The sequence below is a fragment of the Triturus cristatus genome, chromosome 2_1 (genome assembly GCF_964204655.1).
Source record: "Triturus cristatus chromosome 2_1, aTriCri1.1, whole genome shotgun sequence".
NCBI classification, from domain to species: domain Eukaryota; kingdom Metazoa; phylum Chordata; class Amphibia; order Caudata; family Salamandridae; genus Triturus; species Triturus cristatus.
In genome coordinates, this window is record NC_140581.1 from 1,031,182,398 (window position 1) to 1,031,199,644 (window position 17,247).

A 17,247-nucleotide genomic window follows, 5' to 3' on the forward strand; every position below is an offset into this window, starting at 1 on the left:
TTACTGTTTCGCGCCTCACCCTTGGGGGCATGTCGAGGATAGGCGTCCTCCTGCGTGCGGAGTCACTTTGATGAGGGGTGCTCCCCCCCTCTCCTTCTCTGGCCACGTCCGTTCCCTCTCCCGCGAAAGGACTGGCCCCGGGGCTGGTACTGCCAGTTTTGCTTCTGCTGACCCTGTCCGTGACCTTCACCCTGCTGACCCTGCTGGAACGTCTGGTGCGACGGGCCCTGCTGGTTTCCTCCCCTACCGTAGGGTCTCCTTGAGGGGTTGCCTCGCCTCATTCCCCTCTGCTGTAGGGCCCCCATGGACCTCGCCGTTTCGTTATCTCTTTTTAGCTGGGTGAGCTTCTCGTCAACTGTTGCTCCGAACAGTATCTCTCCGTTGAAGGGGGTGCTAAGGATGTTGTTATGCACCTCCGGTTTGAATCCCGAGATTCTTAACCATGCATGCCTTCTCTCGGTGACCCCTATGGCCATGAGTCTTGCTGAAGTCTCTGCCCCGTCCAACGCCGTCTTTATGCAGGAGTTGGCAATGTTTTTGCCTTCATCTACTAGGTGTGAGGCTCTCTGGCGGTATTCTTCGGGGAGATGCTTTACTAGCTCTCCCATCTCGTCCCAGTGCTGGTACTGGTGTCTATTGAGGAGAGCATTGGAATTCGCCATGCGCCAGTGCATAGCGGCGTTCCTCTCGACCTTTCTTCCTGTGAGGTCTATCCTCCTGCTCTCTTTATCAGGTGGTGGGCCCGAGGTTGCTGGTACGTTGGCCCTTCTCCTGGCCGTGGACGCTATGATGGAGTCTGCGGTCACGCTACCTTTGATGTAAGGGGGGTCCAGGGAAGAGTGCTTATACTTCTTCTCAGTCCTGGGAGTGATCGACCGGCAGGTCGCTGGTTCCTTGAAGGCTTCTCTCCCAGATTCATCACGCTTTGAAGCATGGGGAGGAACTGGCTCCTCGTCTGGATGGGGAGCAGGGTCTCGACGAGAAAATCGGCTTTCGGGTTCTCTTCGTCGAGTTTGACGCCGAAGGCTGTCGCTGCGCTCCTGACCACCATATTGTACACCCCGATGTCGTCGGGTGGCGAAGGCCTCGAAGGGTACGTGTCCACGGACTCCTCCGGGTTCTCGGTGTCGAGATCCTGCCATTCAATCTCGTGGCTGGTCGATGGTGCCGAGCCGTAGACCGACTGTTGGTCTTCTTCCTCGGCTTCCTCTTCATAATAGGTCTCGTCTTCCTCTTCGAGATCCCTCATCAGTCCCTCGGTGTCGAATTCTTCCTCGACCTCGACGACGTCCGTCGATGAAACCTTTGGAATCTTGAATTCCTTCATCTTGGCGTCGAACTCCTTCTTCCTTTGAAGGATGTTCTCCATCTCGGCCTCGAGCCGCCTCTTCTTTTTCTCCATCTCGGAGATGCTTTCGGCGTCGACAGCGGATCTTTTCGTCGAAACTTGCGTCGACGTCGACCGTTCTTTCAGTGTCGATCGGGCCGCTCCCTGGGTTGTCTTCGACGACCCTTGCCTTTCGGCACCAGGGAGTCCTTCTCTAAGGATCCGCTCGGCCTCTTGTCCATGGTTCCCCCTTTGGTCGTCGAAATTTTCGGCGCCGGGGCTCCCTTCGTGGACTTAGACTCAGATTTTCTCGAGTCACCCTCGTGTTTGAGGTACTTTCTGTTTTTCGCCCGACGATTCTCTTACCTAGTCTTCTTTTTTCTTGTCGGTCTCTACGACCGTGAAGTTTTCGGCTGTCCCGGCGACGTTGTCCTAGTCGTCCGAGGAGAGGCCCAGATCGTAGAGCGACGGGCCTTACCCTTGCCATCCATGCTGGCGTTGGCTCTTCTCTGCCGATCTCTCACCCTGAGCGTCTTCGGCGCGAAGGCTGAGCAGGCGTTGCAGTCCTTACTCTGGTGTTCGACCGGTAGGCAGAGGTTGCAGACCGGATGCTGGTCCTTCTGCGCGAATTTGTGGTGGCAGTTTGGGCAGAACTTGAATGGCGTCTTGTCCATTGCGCTCAGGGCCTCTGAGTGCGCATTCTCCAAGGTCGTCGAAGAAAAAAGGGCGCTGAACCTCCTTTCTTCGCGCTGCTGATGAAATAACCTCCTTTCCTGTGAAAACTCCGATGTATTTGTCGACGAAACTCGCTTTTCTTCTTTCTTCGGTTGTAACTCTGGAGCTTCTCGATGACGATCCAGACTCAACGGCGGAAAAAAGAATCTGAAGATGGTGCCCCAAAGGTGGCACGACGACGTCACGGAAGGTGCACCAAATGGTGGGCGTCGCCACCCACCTGGGCTACAAAAAAAAAAAAAAAAAAGACTACGAATCCGGACCCAACCACAAGATCGCGGAATAATGCACAGCATAGTGAATCCAGAAAGATTCACGCTGCAAAACTTTGGTTATGTGGCAAACTGTCACTACAAGGCTTGCTGAATGCTGAAAGCTGCTGACTTTTAAAGTAGCAGCATGCCTTTTTGAGCTAATGCACTCATTCTGCCAGGCCCATTTTACTTTGATACTGCAGTGGGGATGGTCAAGGCTCCATAGATTCTAGCGACTACACTTTTAAGCCCTGTTCGAGGTAGGAGATTGGCAAAGGTCAATTTGCATTTTTCTTACTTTTCCTATTTTTTTCTTTATTCACCAATAAAATGATTTAAACCATAAATAAAAAATAAGATTTGGCCAATAAAGAATTTTTTTCAGGCTGGCCTTTTCTACATGGGCAGGACAATTCAGTGTTTACGTCTATTAAATGAGTTATTAACAATTCCACTCATACCTTTAATTTAAAATAAAAATTCTAACAAGGGTCCTTATTGGTCTATTCAGGCTTTTATGATTTTCCTGAATTTCAATTGCAAGACTATGGACTAAACCGCTCAGATTCCAACCACTTAATCTGCAAATAAATCCTCGCTGGATAAACACTGTAAAGCCATCAGCTAACAAACCTGTTTCTCCATGGAAGACAAGGTTTACACAAAGCATGCAGTCTAACTACAGGAACGTTTCATTGTATAGAATAATAAACCTTACAGTTTCTTCTGCAAGCAAAGTAATAAAAATGCTAATTATAGTCCAAATATGATATTTTAGGAATCATTCTCTCAATGATCTATCAATTTCAGAAAAAAATAATTTGGCACATCAGAGTTCATGTTTTCAATTTAGTAATTCTAGTTTCCTTTCGAAAGCCATATGTGTTTTCTAAAACTAAGATTTAAAAAAAAAAAAAATCTGAAAAAGCCATCCACATACGGGTGACAATGGGATTTATGATTTCACAGCAAGTCATGTCTATTGTCAAGAGCCACCTTTTTCAATATACAAACAAGCATTGGCATAGCCAATAGGTGTCTCCTTTGGGACCTTATAAGTGTTTAGCCATGCAACAGTTGATGTTGTTGCACCAAGGATATTGTACTGCATAACTAAATACTTATACGGTTCCAAAGGCGAGACCTATTGGCTATGCCAATGCTTGTTAAGATTAGCCTCTCCAGTCCCTCCCATCTCGCTCTCACACCCTGCCTCAGTGCCTCCACACACTAACACCCTCCCAACAACTTGGCAGCTAAGTTGTGAGTGTAACGAGTGAGCTGGGGGATGTTGTACAGATGTTTGTTTTCAGAGGCCAGTACCCGCTCGGAAGTAATCAAGGACTAACCTCTGAAGACAGACCCCCCCCCCCAACCCCCCCCCCCGTGGTGCCTTACTTTATTCACCAACAGCAGACAAGGGAGTAAAATGTGTTCCCGCCCAGGGCACTATCCAGTCTTTTTGGCAATTAGTATTTGTAAAATTAAATCAAAATTTCCAGTGAGTTAAGTCGGTGAGGGAGATCCTCTCGAGTAATGAGAGTCACCAAGCAATGCCTCAAGCACTGGAAGAGCACAGCATGCGGTCCGCTGCGAGACACCTCGTCCCGGGGGCAGAAGAGCAGTGCATGACAATGACCCGCCTGGCCTCTCTGCTGCGAGCCATCTGTCACTTTAAGCTGATCCACTGCGGAGACAGAAGCCGCGGCATTTAAGCTGAATAATTTACAGCTTTACCCTTGCAGCAGCTTACTATGACCCCGCGTCAGTTCAAGAACATCTGCAGGTATCCCGGAGCTGCACTATTCAGTAGCAGCAGGATCCGTGTGAAAGTTCACGTCCCATCATTCATGACAACACGCAATGCCAGGGGTGGGTAAAATGACACCGAGTCAGTGTTACTGTTCACTTAACCCTGCTTACTAAACACGCACACGTCGGCATAGGATTAGAAATAGGTGACATTATTTCCATGATGTGAAAAGGTTCTTATTAGGCTACCCTTGGTCTCAGGTGCCAAAACGCACATCCATGCGGAACACACATGCCTCATCTGCGAATGCACCTTTGTGTATAAAACAGAAACTCGTGTTTGTATGGCGTCTCGAGCCGAACTGTCCTGTTTTCAAACATTATAAATAACAGTTTACAATTATGCAATTTAAGGTTCTCAAATTTACCGAGCGAGGAAGGATGGGAGGCTGGCTGCAATGTCAGGATTCGAACTCACAGCCTGCAGATCACTCCATTCGGGAGTAGCCACCTCTCAGTCCTCACACAGTTAAATAAAAGGAAAATAAACATACTAAACCTTTTCATACATTTTTAAAAAGATGCTGAAAATCGAGGGCCCAAACAGAAAAAATACGCCACCTGTACAATTTACTCTTTCAGAGCTCTGCTTTCTTGCGAGCAGTGCGCATTCTTGAATGTAAAGCGTCTCCTGAGGTAAGGCTGACACGTCCTGAGAGCCGTTCTCCCTCAGTTCCCCCCTCCCCCAGCTTCCCGATACAACTCTTACATAACCAGAAACGGCTTGACCCTCGCTCGAGGGTGCATGGCTTCTTGCAGCCTTACTCCCGGTGCCTCCCGGGGCCTTGCTGCCTAGGGACCGGGCGGAAACGGCTGAAAGGGACAGCCCGCGACAGGGAAGAACTTGAAGCCATTTAAATTCAGTGCCACGCCGCACAAATAGAGCCAGGAGGCATTTGTCTCCTAGCTGGAGTAGCTAGGAGACCGGGGCGCCGGCTATGCAGGCCTCTTGCAGCAGGCTTCCTTCGGCATATGTCACAGGGCACTGGAAAGGTCAGAGGAAAAGCGAAAAGAGCGTGGAATCTGGAGCGTGGGGGCTCCCGACAACGACAACTGGTGCTATATAATGACGTTAACAGCACATACACCATCTACGCATATGGGAGGCGACAGAGGGCCGTCTTTAAGAGACATACAGAATTTGAATGGAAAAGCCCATTCATTGCCAGGCATGCCCCCTCAGCAATCCATTCAACAACACTACCTCAAGAGGTGGGCCTAGAGCGTAAGCAGGGAGTTAAAATACTTGCTTTTCATAACCCTGGCCCAGATTCACGTGTTCTGGGTATTAGAATTGGAGAAAAGTGAAAGTAGCATCACTAAAACAACAAGCGCGGGCACCTAGCGCTGAAATAAAAAAATAAAAAATAAAAAGTTTGAGGAGGAGGCAGCAGGGGGAGGGGAGAGAGGAGGGGGCCTGCGCCCGCCCGTTTCCCTTGCGGGAGCGAGCAGGAACCATCTGTTAATTACACAGATGGATTGAAAGCTCGCTCCCGCAAGGGAATCGCCAAACATGCACGTGTTGCCATTCAAAGCAATGCAATGCATGCACCTTTTTGGTAGCAAAACGGAATCGATTTCTAAAGGTCTTAAGGCGAGACCTTAAAATAAAAATCCAATCTTTACACCGTTCAATGTGAATCTCCAATAAACATTTTTTAAATTGTCTTGCAGATTGCAATGATTACTTCAGCTCTCACAAGCTTACACCCAACGTGGACTAAAATAGTATAAGCCCCAACTAAATTACACCAATATCCTTAAATAAAGAAAATTATGTTGTACTACTCACGACACAGGGTGAGCCTCATAGTACGGACTGGTTGGATTTTCCTGCAAAGCATCAGGTGACTGATGTATTTCTTCTTGCTCTTCCTCTACCTCTTCCTCAGATTCTGAAGGCGTGAAACAAAAAAAACAATTTGTTAAGACCATCTGCAGAGAATTTGAGGAAAAAAAAAAAATATCAGTGGCTAAATATTTTGTATGACTATTATCAACAAGCATTGGCGAGGCAAATCAGTCTCGGCAACCCAAGAGTCATATTCCTTGTCAATGCTAAGGTCTATCAGCTATGTATTATAGAGTGGATGTATGTGGAGTGTTGGATTGGGATTGCTTGTGGATTTGTGTGGAGTGGAATTGTGTGGTGTTGAGTGGAGTTCTGTGTGGTGGAATTATGTGGCATGGTGTGCAGTGGAAATAGGTGGCTATTAATTATGTGGTATTGATTGTATTGGAATTGTGCAGTGGGATTGGGTATCATGGAGTGGTATTGTGGGGAGTGGCATGTAGTGGAGTGTAATTATGTGGTGTGGTAGTAAATTATGTAGCATGATGTCGAATTCTGTAGTGTGGATTGGATGCATGTGTGGTGTAGTGGATTTGTGGAAGGGAATTATGGTTTGTGTGGAATGGAATTGTGTGGAGTCGAAGCATATGGAGTTGAATGAGGTGTGCGACGTGGAACTGTGACGTTGAGTGGAATTATGTGGCATGAAATGTAGTGTATTTATGTGAATTGTTGCTATGTGACAGAGTGGATGTATGTGGGGTGTATTTATGTAGTATTGAATAGAGTAATTATGTGGAGTTGAATTATGTGGTATTGGGTGGTATGTGGAGAGCAAGAATGTGTGGTGAGGAAATTGTGTGGTGTGGAATGGTTTAGCTTTGCGTGGAATTTGGTGGCATGGAGTGGAATTATTCGTCATGGTGTGGAATTGTGTGACATGGTGTGGTATGTAGTGTGGAACTATGTGGCATGGAGCAGAGTGGAAATATGTGCAGTTGAATTTATTGGGTTGTAATTAAGTGACGTGGAGTGGAATGATGTGTAGAGAAGTGTGTTGTTGAATTGTGTGGCATGGAATGAGATGTTAAAATATGTTGTGCAATGGAATTATGCGGCGTAGATGTGTGTGTTGTGGCATTGTTTGGCACTTCAAATTCGTAACCCAAATCTCCTAGCACCTTTCTAGACAACCTAAAATGAAGATGAGATCAGATCTTTTTCAAATTTTAAAGTTATTAACCTGATGGAATGTTTTTATCTGTGGCTTGTTAATAATGACAAGGAAGCTACAGGCTGTGGACATTTTAGTGGAAGGTGTTCGGCAGACTTGCGTAATGGCTAAAGCAAGGATCAGGATTCCAGACTGTGGAATAGCTTTTAAATTAGTCAATGTTCCAATATGGGCAGGGTGGGCGTGGTACACAAAATATTGCCGTCACTAAAATAAAACAGTTGCCCTTTACTGAATTATAGTTAAAAGTGTGTCAAGTTATTAAATAAGTGTATTTTGTACTTGTTTTAGTCAGTGATTGTTTAATTATCGTTTAAAAAATGTTAAAGCCCACCTACCATACCATTAAGCAGACCCATAAACAGCCCGAAGGAAAACAGGGCCACATACTGACCTGTCAGACAACCCCAGTCACCAAATAAATTAAACGCTGCAAAAGAAACCTGTGGAATGTTGTAACAAGGCCTGCAATTACTTTTTGGGTGAAATTATTTAATTGTCCTGCAAATGCTATGCCTGACAAAAAGTACATTTCAGAAAGTAATGCAAGAAAAATAGGTTTTAAAACAACTGCATGAAGTGTTTATAATATGTGGCCGTGTGTCAATCCAAAACGAGTTATTGCAGTATGGTTTTTGGTGTCCTATAAACTATATGGGCACAAAAATGTAAAAAGCTGGGTTTCTGTTGCAGTTAACCCCTCCTCCACACACACACACACACACACACACACACACACACACACACACACACCTTATGCCAGATTTCTGAGGACTTTGACTTGATGTGCCCTGGATCCTTGCCAATCAGGTTCCTAGGGCCTGTGTTCTATCCCAAAACTGTACCTTTGTACCTCTAATTGGCACCTCTCTGGTCACATATCAGTCCCTTGTAAAAGGTACCATGTGTACCAAGGGCACTATGACCATCCTCAAAGGTCCTGTGTGTGTACACACACACACGCGCGCGCACCGCAGGCTGCGTGTTTTGGTGCAGACAAAAATGAAGAGTCGACATGGCACACATTCCTGTGTATAGATAAACAACAGGAGAGAGAGGGAAAGCCACTAGAGCCACTCTTAATCCCCCTGGGCAATATTATTTAAAACAAACAAAAAAAGTGTATCAGACACGGTGAAAGTGCTAGCAGGACAACTCGCTGTGTTTTAAAAAGAACCCTCACTCACCAAACTAGTAGGTGACATGCTTCACCATTGGGTTCCCACAAGAGAGGCCAAGTGCCTCTCCGGTGCGTTTCAATGCCTGATTACAGCGGAGCAGGTTTTTGTGATGTGGGTGCAAATCGTGAGTAGTGCAAAGAGGTGATTTTTAAAAAGGTCCCTCAGTTTAATCCCAAAACAATTTTATTGGTGGAAAACTGGGCACTGCTAAAAACAAGTGTGTTGGATGTGTAAAGGCTGGTTTTATTAGACCAGTTACATCCTAGAGTGCAAAGGAACAAATGGTCAATATGTTTCTGCTTCTCGGTATATTCAGTGAAGCATTCGTCAGAAACAAAAAAGACCCAACGGCGGTATGCGCTCGCTAAGGCGCAGCCTAACCTGTGGAGTAATGGACCGTGTAAACTCACGGTTCTTTATGTAGCCTTCAGGATTTCTGAAAGCCTTTGTCTCTTTTGTTCCAACAGATTCAAACGAACATCATAATTCACAGGGCACACAAAACATAATACGCCCATTTGGAAGCGTACGTTGAGTGATTTACGTGCATGCCATCAATTGTGCTCTTCAAATATACAGCGGCAGAAATTGCTAGCAAATTAAAATGAAACGATCGGGATAGGACAGACACATTACCTGTCACTATCTCAACTCATTCGTTGATTTCTTATGTGATGTGCTCCTTATGCTCAATGACATCGGACCCTGCAATTTAGGAAAACTGGCATATAGGTCTGCCGTTTTGTGCAGGTATATGCTGGCATTTTCGTATTTTAGAACCTTACGGTAAGGCATTGCCGCTGTCAAAACTCATAGAGGGTTAAATCACTGAGTTCAGTGGCGAAGGCAGGCTTGGTGCATGATCGGTAGGAAAACACGGGTTTTAAATACACAGAGTCAAGTTGCAAAAATAATAACTTGTTCAAGCTTACGTTAAGTTTAGATTGACCTCACTACACGAGTCACGAGTCCTGGTGGGGGGGGTGGGGGCAGGACTCGTAGTCTAACTCTGTATAGATTTAAAAAAGTTACCAAGTGTTAGCAATAGTTAGGCGTTGGTTCTAAAATAAAATAACCATGTATTTTTATACAAAACCATTGGCCTAGAGTTCAATTCTTGAGTGTATGAGACCATTTGCTGACTGAGTGTGTGCAACAAATGCTTTACACTGTCCTTTGATACTGCCTTACTGCTCGACCAAGCTACCACTTTAGACAGTAAGGTTATATCTAACTTTAGCCTCTGCCAAACCTCTGGGGACTGTGGACTCTGTACACCCTGTACCTATTTGGGAACAGTATATACAGAGCCACTTTCCTACAGTCTCATGATGTTTATCAATACAAGTGGGCTGGGAATTACCACCCGAGTGCGTTGTCATAAGTGTGTGGGACTGTTTTTAAAACAATTGGGGGATAGAACAAGCGCATCAACAGTTCTATGAATGGGCCCTTGGAATATCTGTTGGCACCTCTGCACCGAGCCCCAAGTTATATTATCATCAAATTCCTGTATATTTGTAGAAAGGCGGTAAATCCACCGCTGTTCTCTCTCACACAGGATGTTAGAGGACTTATTTCCGGGTTTGATTTGTTCAATCACTGTCCAATGTAGATCATTCACTGTGTGGTTAGCCAGCGATAAATGTAGTTAGTTTGGTGATGTTCTTTTTACACCGGATATTACTCGAGTGCTCGCAGATCCGTTGTTTTATTTTTCGGGTGGTCATGCCCACGAACCTGGTGCCACAAGGGAAATTAATTATGTATACTACGTTCACCGAATTACAGTTCGCATGTGAACGTTGTATCCAAGTTGTTTCCAGTCTCCAAATCGAGTGTTTGTGTTGATTTGGTCAGATGACATACGCTGCATGACCCACATGGAAAATGCCTCTTAACTTTCGGTAGACCTCAGGCATTCAGGACTGAGGGGTCGTTGTCATTGACAGCTTGCCTTGGTCTGGTATGCACTAGAGCATCCTTGACACTCCTGTTTTTTTTAAAAAAAAGAGAACGGGGTTTCTTCGATTTGGTATTGTTGCTTTCAAGGATCCGCCAGTGTTTGCACGTCGATTTGGTTACTGCATTTGATGCAACACTATACGTGGTTACACACGTCAGTGGTATTTACTCTGTAGGTTTTGGTGTATCTTCAAGCGCAATTACGTCATCACGTTGGCGTAAACATACCGGTCCCCTGGCTTGACACTTCCTTTAAAACCTCTGCACTGAAGGACACGTTATCGTAGGAGTCCTTGGGAGGGCGCAGGCAGGTGTCCAGCTGGCGGCAGTGTGAGAAAGTGGCTCTGTATATACTGTTCCCAAATAGGTACAGGGTGTACAGAGTCCACAGTCCCCAGAGGTTTGGCAGAGGCTAAAGTTAGATATAACCTTACTCTCTAAAGTGGTAGGTTGGTCGAGCAGTAAGGCAGTATCAGAGGACAGTGTAAAGCATTTGTTGCACACACTCAGCCAGCAAATGGTCTCACACACTCAATAACTGAACTCTAGGCCAATGGTTTATATATAAAAAATATATGCTTGTTTTATTTTAGAACCAACAATAGGTATTAAAATATAATTTCTCTGAATGCGATGCTTTATATAAATACTTTTGCAATATGCAATTGACTTTTGTAGAAAGTTCCAAATGGTTGCAATAGGCAACACAGTTTTAAACACAATCATGCATTGAGTTCAACGGAAGTTTCAAGTTATTTGCAATAGATTACTTTTAGGATTACTTTTGGGACTCCAGGACTGGATCCTAGATTCAGTCCTGGGTCAGCACTTAGAATCAAGTGATAAAAGTCGACTTAGCTACTGTTATGATTTTTAGACAACATTTTGCTATTTTAAAAGTTGACACTCAGAAAATATTTCATAGAAAACAGTCAATGATTCCCTAAGGAAGAAAATTCAAGTTGCAGGTATAATATTTTCTCGTTAGTTTTGTAATCCAGTACTGGGTGCCTAGACTCAGTACTGGGACCTTTATCCAAAACAGGTAAGTAATTCTGTTTTCACAATTTATACGATTTTTAAAGAATATTTAAAGTTTGCAGAAATCGACACTTGCAAGAAATTTCACAGAAAAACAGTCAATGGTTTCCTCTGGAAGAAAATTAGGTTACTGGTAAGTACGGTAGTGATTATTTTTCAGTCAGTGCTGGGTACCAAGATCCAGCACTGGGAGCTCACCTAATAGAGGGCGAGTACTTTCTTTTTCATTACTCAGCTGATTTTTGGTGAATATTTAAAGTTTTGAAAAGTCCACACTTAAACGAAATTTCAGGAAAAAACCAGTCAATGTCACCCTATGGAGAAAATAGAGTTATCGGTTTAAAGGTAAGTACTCGACTGGCAGAGTTAAGGTTCTGGGCATAGAATCAGGGTCTCCCAGGGTCAGGTATGTACAGTTGTTACACCCTCAGCGGCACAGTGGCAGCCGGGTGCAGAGAGAGTTAGGCCCAATGTTATCCTATGGGAGGCAGGGGGGCCTTGGTTGGTGGCTGCGGACTAGCAGGCCACGCGGCTGTGGGAGCTGGGCTCCTGGTCACTTGCTCAGGGCAAATGGGGGTGTAGAGGTTACACTGCCAGGGACACTCGGGCAGCTGGGTGCAGGGTGCTTTTGGGCCTTCGGGCGCTCAATTGATTTCAATGGGAAAGCTCTGGTTTAGAAAAAGACTGCAAGCTCGGGGACGAAGATTCTTCAGGTGTCACCACCACTTCGAGAGATAAGTTGGGTAGTTGGAGGATAGGTAGATACCCCGGAGTTGGGCACAGGGGGCCGCGGGGTGCCTTTTGGTGTCGGGAAATCTTACCCTCTGTTGATCGCGGTTGGGGGGGGCACCTGGTTCTGAGGCTGCAGGCATCGTCAGGAGCGTCGAGGGAAGTCCTTGGGTGCCGGACTCGGGGTCACAGTCGCCGTGAGGTCGTCCTCGTGGTCTTTGTTCACTCCGGGACAGGCCAGGCTTGGCGGGTACAGAGTGTGAAGGGTTCGCGGTTCCGGGCTGATGCCAGGGATTAGAAGCAGATTTTGAGTAGAGCCTCTATTCATGGGAGTCTCAGGTGCTTGGAGCCAAAAGGTAGCCAGGTCCTCCGGGGTTTGTGAGGTTGCTGGCCACAAGAGATGCCGGGTTGGAGCATGAGCGAGTGTCGACAGGCCAGTAGGGCTGGGGCCAAAGCAGTTGGTGTCTTCCTCTTCTTAGCAGCTGCAGGGCAGGTTTTCTTTCTTCTTGCTCTTCTTTGTATTTCGGAATCTGGGGAAGGAAGGTTCAGCGTGCCCCTATATACTAGATTTAGGGGCATTACAGGTAGGTAAAGGGCAGGGACCAATGGGTCCCTGTCCTGGGGTGGGTACACCCCCTATTCTGCCACTCTCCTGTGGGAGGGTGGCAGTAGCCTAGACCTGATTGGGTAGGGCCTCCCATCTTCAAGATGGCGAGCACCCGGAGATGTGCTGCACCTCGCCTCCCCACCTGAGGGGTGGGGTTGGCAGGCTGGCACATCTCCTGTCTTTATTTGGGGTTTCCGGCCAAGCTTCCCGCCAGAGTGGGGGGTTACAGTGGCCTGGGGAAGCTCACAGAGGCGGCATGCCTTTGAAGGTTCCCCCTGCCCATCCTGGGGGAGGATATCTAGCACCTCGCCCAGGATGTGCATTGTTGCAGGCCCAGGAGAGCAGGGGCTCTCCTACCCAGGGGTCCAGCAACATGTCTGCTGTGTGGCAGCCTAGGCAGCCTCTCATACCAGACGTGGATTGTAGGTTAGGTTTCAGGGGGCATCTCAAAGATGCCCTCTGGGGTGCTTGGTACATTAAATCCCACACTGGCATCAGTGTGGGTTTAATGTGCTGAGAAGTTTGATACCAAACTTCTCAGTCTTCAGCGTTGCCATTATGGTGCTGTGGAGTTAGTGTTTGAAGAGCTCTCAGCACCATGTACTCTTAAATGGCAGCACTGCACACAGTGCCCAGGAATGGACCTGGGTACTGTAGGGGCACAGGGCTCCTGTGCCCACACCACTGGCATAGGGCACCCAGCTAGAGGGGTGGATGATGAATGCCAGGGCAGTGTAGGGGGTGGGCATGGCACACAGGGATGTGTGCCATGTCGACTCTTTGTTTTGTCTTGTACCCAGACACTCAGCCTGCAAGGGCAGTGTGTGTGTGTTAGGGTACAGGGCCTCTAAGCGTGGCACAACAAGTGCTGCAGCCCTTAGAGGATTTCCCTGGTCACAACGCCCTGGGTACCTAGGGTACCATTTACCAGGGGCTGACATGTGTCCAGGGTTTGCCAATTTGGGTTTTAGGTCTTTAGGGAAGGAACATAGGCCCTGGGCACCTGATTGGCAGGAGTCCAGGGCACACTCAGTCAAAGTACATTCAGCAATTCAGCAAAAAGTGGGGGCAAACCATGCAAGAAAGATGGCACTATCTCACAGGCAGGCGCGGAGGAAGTAGGTACCCATTGCCCACGAAGACGCACCTATGCAGCATGGGTGATGTCTCAGACCAAACGCGCAAGGATTAGTTACTTACCTGTAATCCTAGTTCTCTTCCAGGGGTATCCTCATCAAAGTCATAAGCATTAGAATATTCCCGCGCATGGGCGGGAATATTCTAATGCTTATGACTATTGATGAGGATCCCCTGGAAGAGAATGAATATGCTACTTACCAGTATGCATCTGTTCTTGGCATGTAGGGCTGCTGACATTCATATCTGTGCATAGATCGCCGCCTAGTGTTGGGTCCGGATGTTTGCACGTTGTTGTCCTGCAAGAGTCTTCGAAGTATCCTGAGATAGGTGGCTCCTTCCCTGGACCACAGTGCGCATGGGCATCCTCTCCATCCTCAGATTGTTTTTCGCCATTGTGGCAGTGATGGAGTAGATATAGAAAGTGATGACCATGCTATACAGTAATTCTGAGAGCTGCAGCTGCTACAGGCGCCGGGGAGGAGGGTGGGCGATCTGAATGTCAGCAGCCCTACATGCCAAGAACAGATGCATACTGGTAAGTAGCATATTCAGTTCGAGGCATGTGGGCTGCTGAATTCATATCTGTGCATAGAATGCATAGCAGTACCTCCCATTAGCGGCGGCCACCAGTGCCAGCTGCAGCGGTCTGAAAAAGAGTTTTGAGATCAGCCTGTCCTACAGCTGCCTGCTGTTTTGAGTGTACATCTACACAATAGTGTTTGGTAAATGTATGTATAGTGGACCATGTGGCTGCTCTACATATATCATGTAAAGGAATGTTTCCCAGGAAAGCCATGGAGGCCCCTAACTTGCGTGTTGAGTGGGCCCGTGGGGGAATCGTTAATGTGCGTTTAGCCTTTTGATAGCAAATTTGAATACATTTAACGATCCATCTGGCTATACCTGCTTTGGAGATTGCGTTGCCTTTGTGTTGTGGGGAAAAGGCGACGAAAAGTTGTTTTGTCTTCCTAAAGTTTTTAGTTCTGTCTATATAGTACATGAGGGCTCTTTTGACGTCTAGTGTATGGAGCATTCTTTCAGCGACATTTTGTGGATTCTGAAAGAAAACAGGCAGTTCAATGGTTTGATTCATGTGGAACTGCGATATTACTTTAGGCATGAATTTGGGGTTGGTACGTAGTACGACCATGTTTGCGTGAACCTGTATGAATGGCTCTTGAATGGTTAGTGCCTGGAGTTCACTAACTATTCTCAACCAAGTGATTGCTACTAGGAAAGCTACCTTCCAGGTGAGGAATTGAATCTCACATGAGTAGAGAGGTTCGAAGGGTGGACCCATCAGTCGGGTGAGGACCAAGTTGAGGTTCCACACTGGTGCTGGTGGGTGTCTTGGGGGAATTACTCTTTTAAGTCCCTCCAAGAAGGCTTTGATGGCAGGCACTCTGAATAAAGAGAGGTGCTGCCTGTTTTGGAGATAGGCTGCTATTGCGGTTAAATGGATACGTATTGAGGTGTATGCCAGATTGCATCGGTATAGGTGTAAGAGGTAACAGATTATGTTTTGAATGGATGCGTCTAGCGGGTTAATGTCATTGTTATTGCAATAAATGACAAACCTCTTCCATTTGGCTGCATAGCAAGCTCTGGTAGTGGGTCTCCTAGCATCCTTAATGATCTCCATACAGTCAGGTGGCAGGTTTAGGTAGCCAAACTCTAGGACTTCAGGAGCCAGATTGCCAGGTTCAGCTGTTGCGGATCTGGGTGCTGAATTTCTCCATGGTTCTGCGTCAAAAGCGCGGGTTTGAGCCGCAGCCTTTGATGCGGCACCACGTAAAGTTCCAGAAAGGTGGTGTACAATGGCTGGCGTGCCCATGTTGGAGCAACCAGGATGAGTGTCAGTGAGTGCTGTCGCAGTTTGCGTGCCACTAGCGGTATCAACGGCGCTGGGGGAAAAGCGTACGCAAATCTGCCGGACCAGTTCATCCATATCGCATTGCCCTGCGACTGTGGATGTGGGAACCTGGGGGCAAAGCTTTGGCATTTTGCGTTTTCCCTTGTGGCGAATAGGTCTATCTCTGGATGACCCCACTGCTGGAAGTACGGTTGGAGTACCGATGGGTGTAACTCCCACTCGTGCATCTGGTGGCTGTGTCTGCTGAGCAGATCCGCCATCTGGTTGTCCTTGCCTGGGAGGTTTTCCGCCATGAGGAATATGTTCCTCTGAATGGCCCACTTCCACATGCTCTGAGCCAGATGAGACAATTGTGGAGAGTGTGTTCCTCCCTGATTCTGTATGTAGTACATGGCAGTCATGTTGTCCGTCCGGATCAACACGACCTTGTTGCACAGGTGTACTTTGAATGCTTTCATAGCCAGGAAGATTGCCATCAGTTCCAGAAGGTTGATGTGCATCTTCTTTTGTTGCGTAGTCCATAGTCCCTGCACTGTGTAATTGAGTACATGGGCTCCCCATCCCTGGAGAGACGCGTCCGCTGTCAGTATTATTTGTGGAACAGGCTCTTGGAACGGTCGGCCCTTGCAAAGGTTTTGTGGATTCCACCAATGTAGAGAGTTGTATGCCCGACCACTCACCAACACTAGGTCTTTTAATTTTCCGTGAGCCTGATTCCATTGACGTGCTAAGCACTCCTGAAGCGGGCGCATATGTAGTCTCGCGTGTGGGACTATGAAAATGCAGGAGGCCATCATGCCTATCAACTGCATGAACACTCGCGCAGGAAGGGAGTGTTGGGGTTTGAACTTGGAAATCAGCATTTGCATGCTGTTGAGCCTCACTAAATTTGGCTGAGCTGTGGCTGCCAGAGTGTCTATGGTCGCACCTAGGTACTGTTGTACGTGTGCGGGTTGGAGATGTGATTTCGGGTAATTTAGTGAGAATCCCAGACTGTGAAGAAGGTGAATGGTGCGGGACATGTGGCTGGCACATTGCTGGGCTGACTTTGCCTGAACAAGCCAGTCGTCCAGGTAAGGGTAGACGTGAATGTGTTGCCTTCGTAGATGTGCAGCCACGGTAGCTAGGCACTTTGTGAAAACTCTGGGTGCTGTTGTCACTCCGAAGGGAAGAACCTTGAATTGGTAGTGCTGCCCCTGAATGGTGAACCGGAGATATTTTCTGTGTGACGGGTGTATGGGTATGTGGAAATACGCATCTTTGAGGTCTAGCGTGGCTAGGAAATCTCCCTGTCGGAGGAGCGGGAGAACCTGCTGTAGGGTGAGCATGTGAAAATGCTCTGAGAGAATGTAGTGGTTGAGGGGTCTCAGGTCTAGGATAGGTCTGAGTGACCCGTCCTTTTTTGGTATTAAGAAGTACAGAGAGTACACCCCTGTTCCCTGCTGGTGTACGGGCACGACCTCTATAGCGCCTTTTTGCAGCATACTTAGCACCTCCTGCTGTAATAACGCTAAGTGCTCTGAGGACATAGGACGGTGCCTTGGCGGTATGGTGGGT

The 17,247-nt window shown here is 47.2% G+C and overlaps 1 protein-coding gene across 4 annotated transcripts in view; it reads right to left on the reverse strand.

The window, feature by feature from the left end:
* The window catches only part of G3BP2 (G3BP stress granule assembly factor 2), a 265,334-nt gene that overhangs the window by 162,496 nt on the left and 85,591 nt on the right, over positions 1-17,247 (reverse strand). For all 4 annotated transcript variants that reach the window (XM_085635242.1, XM_085635228.1, XM_085635234.1 and 1 more), the window contains exon 6: positions 5,921-6,023. In XM_085635242.1, coding sequence (XP_085491368.1) covers positions 5,921-6,023 — 103 coding nt within the window. The remainder of the gene's footprint in view (positions 1-5,920; positions 6,024-17,247) is intronic.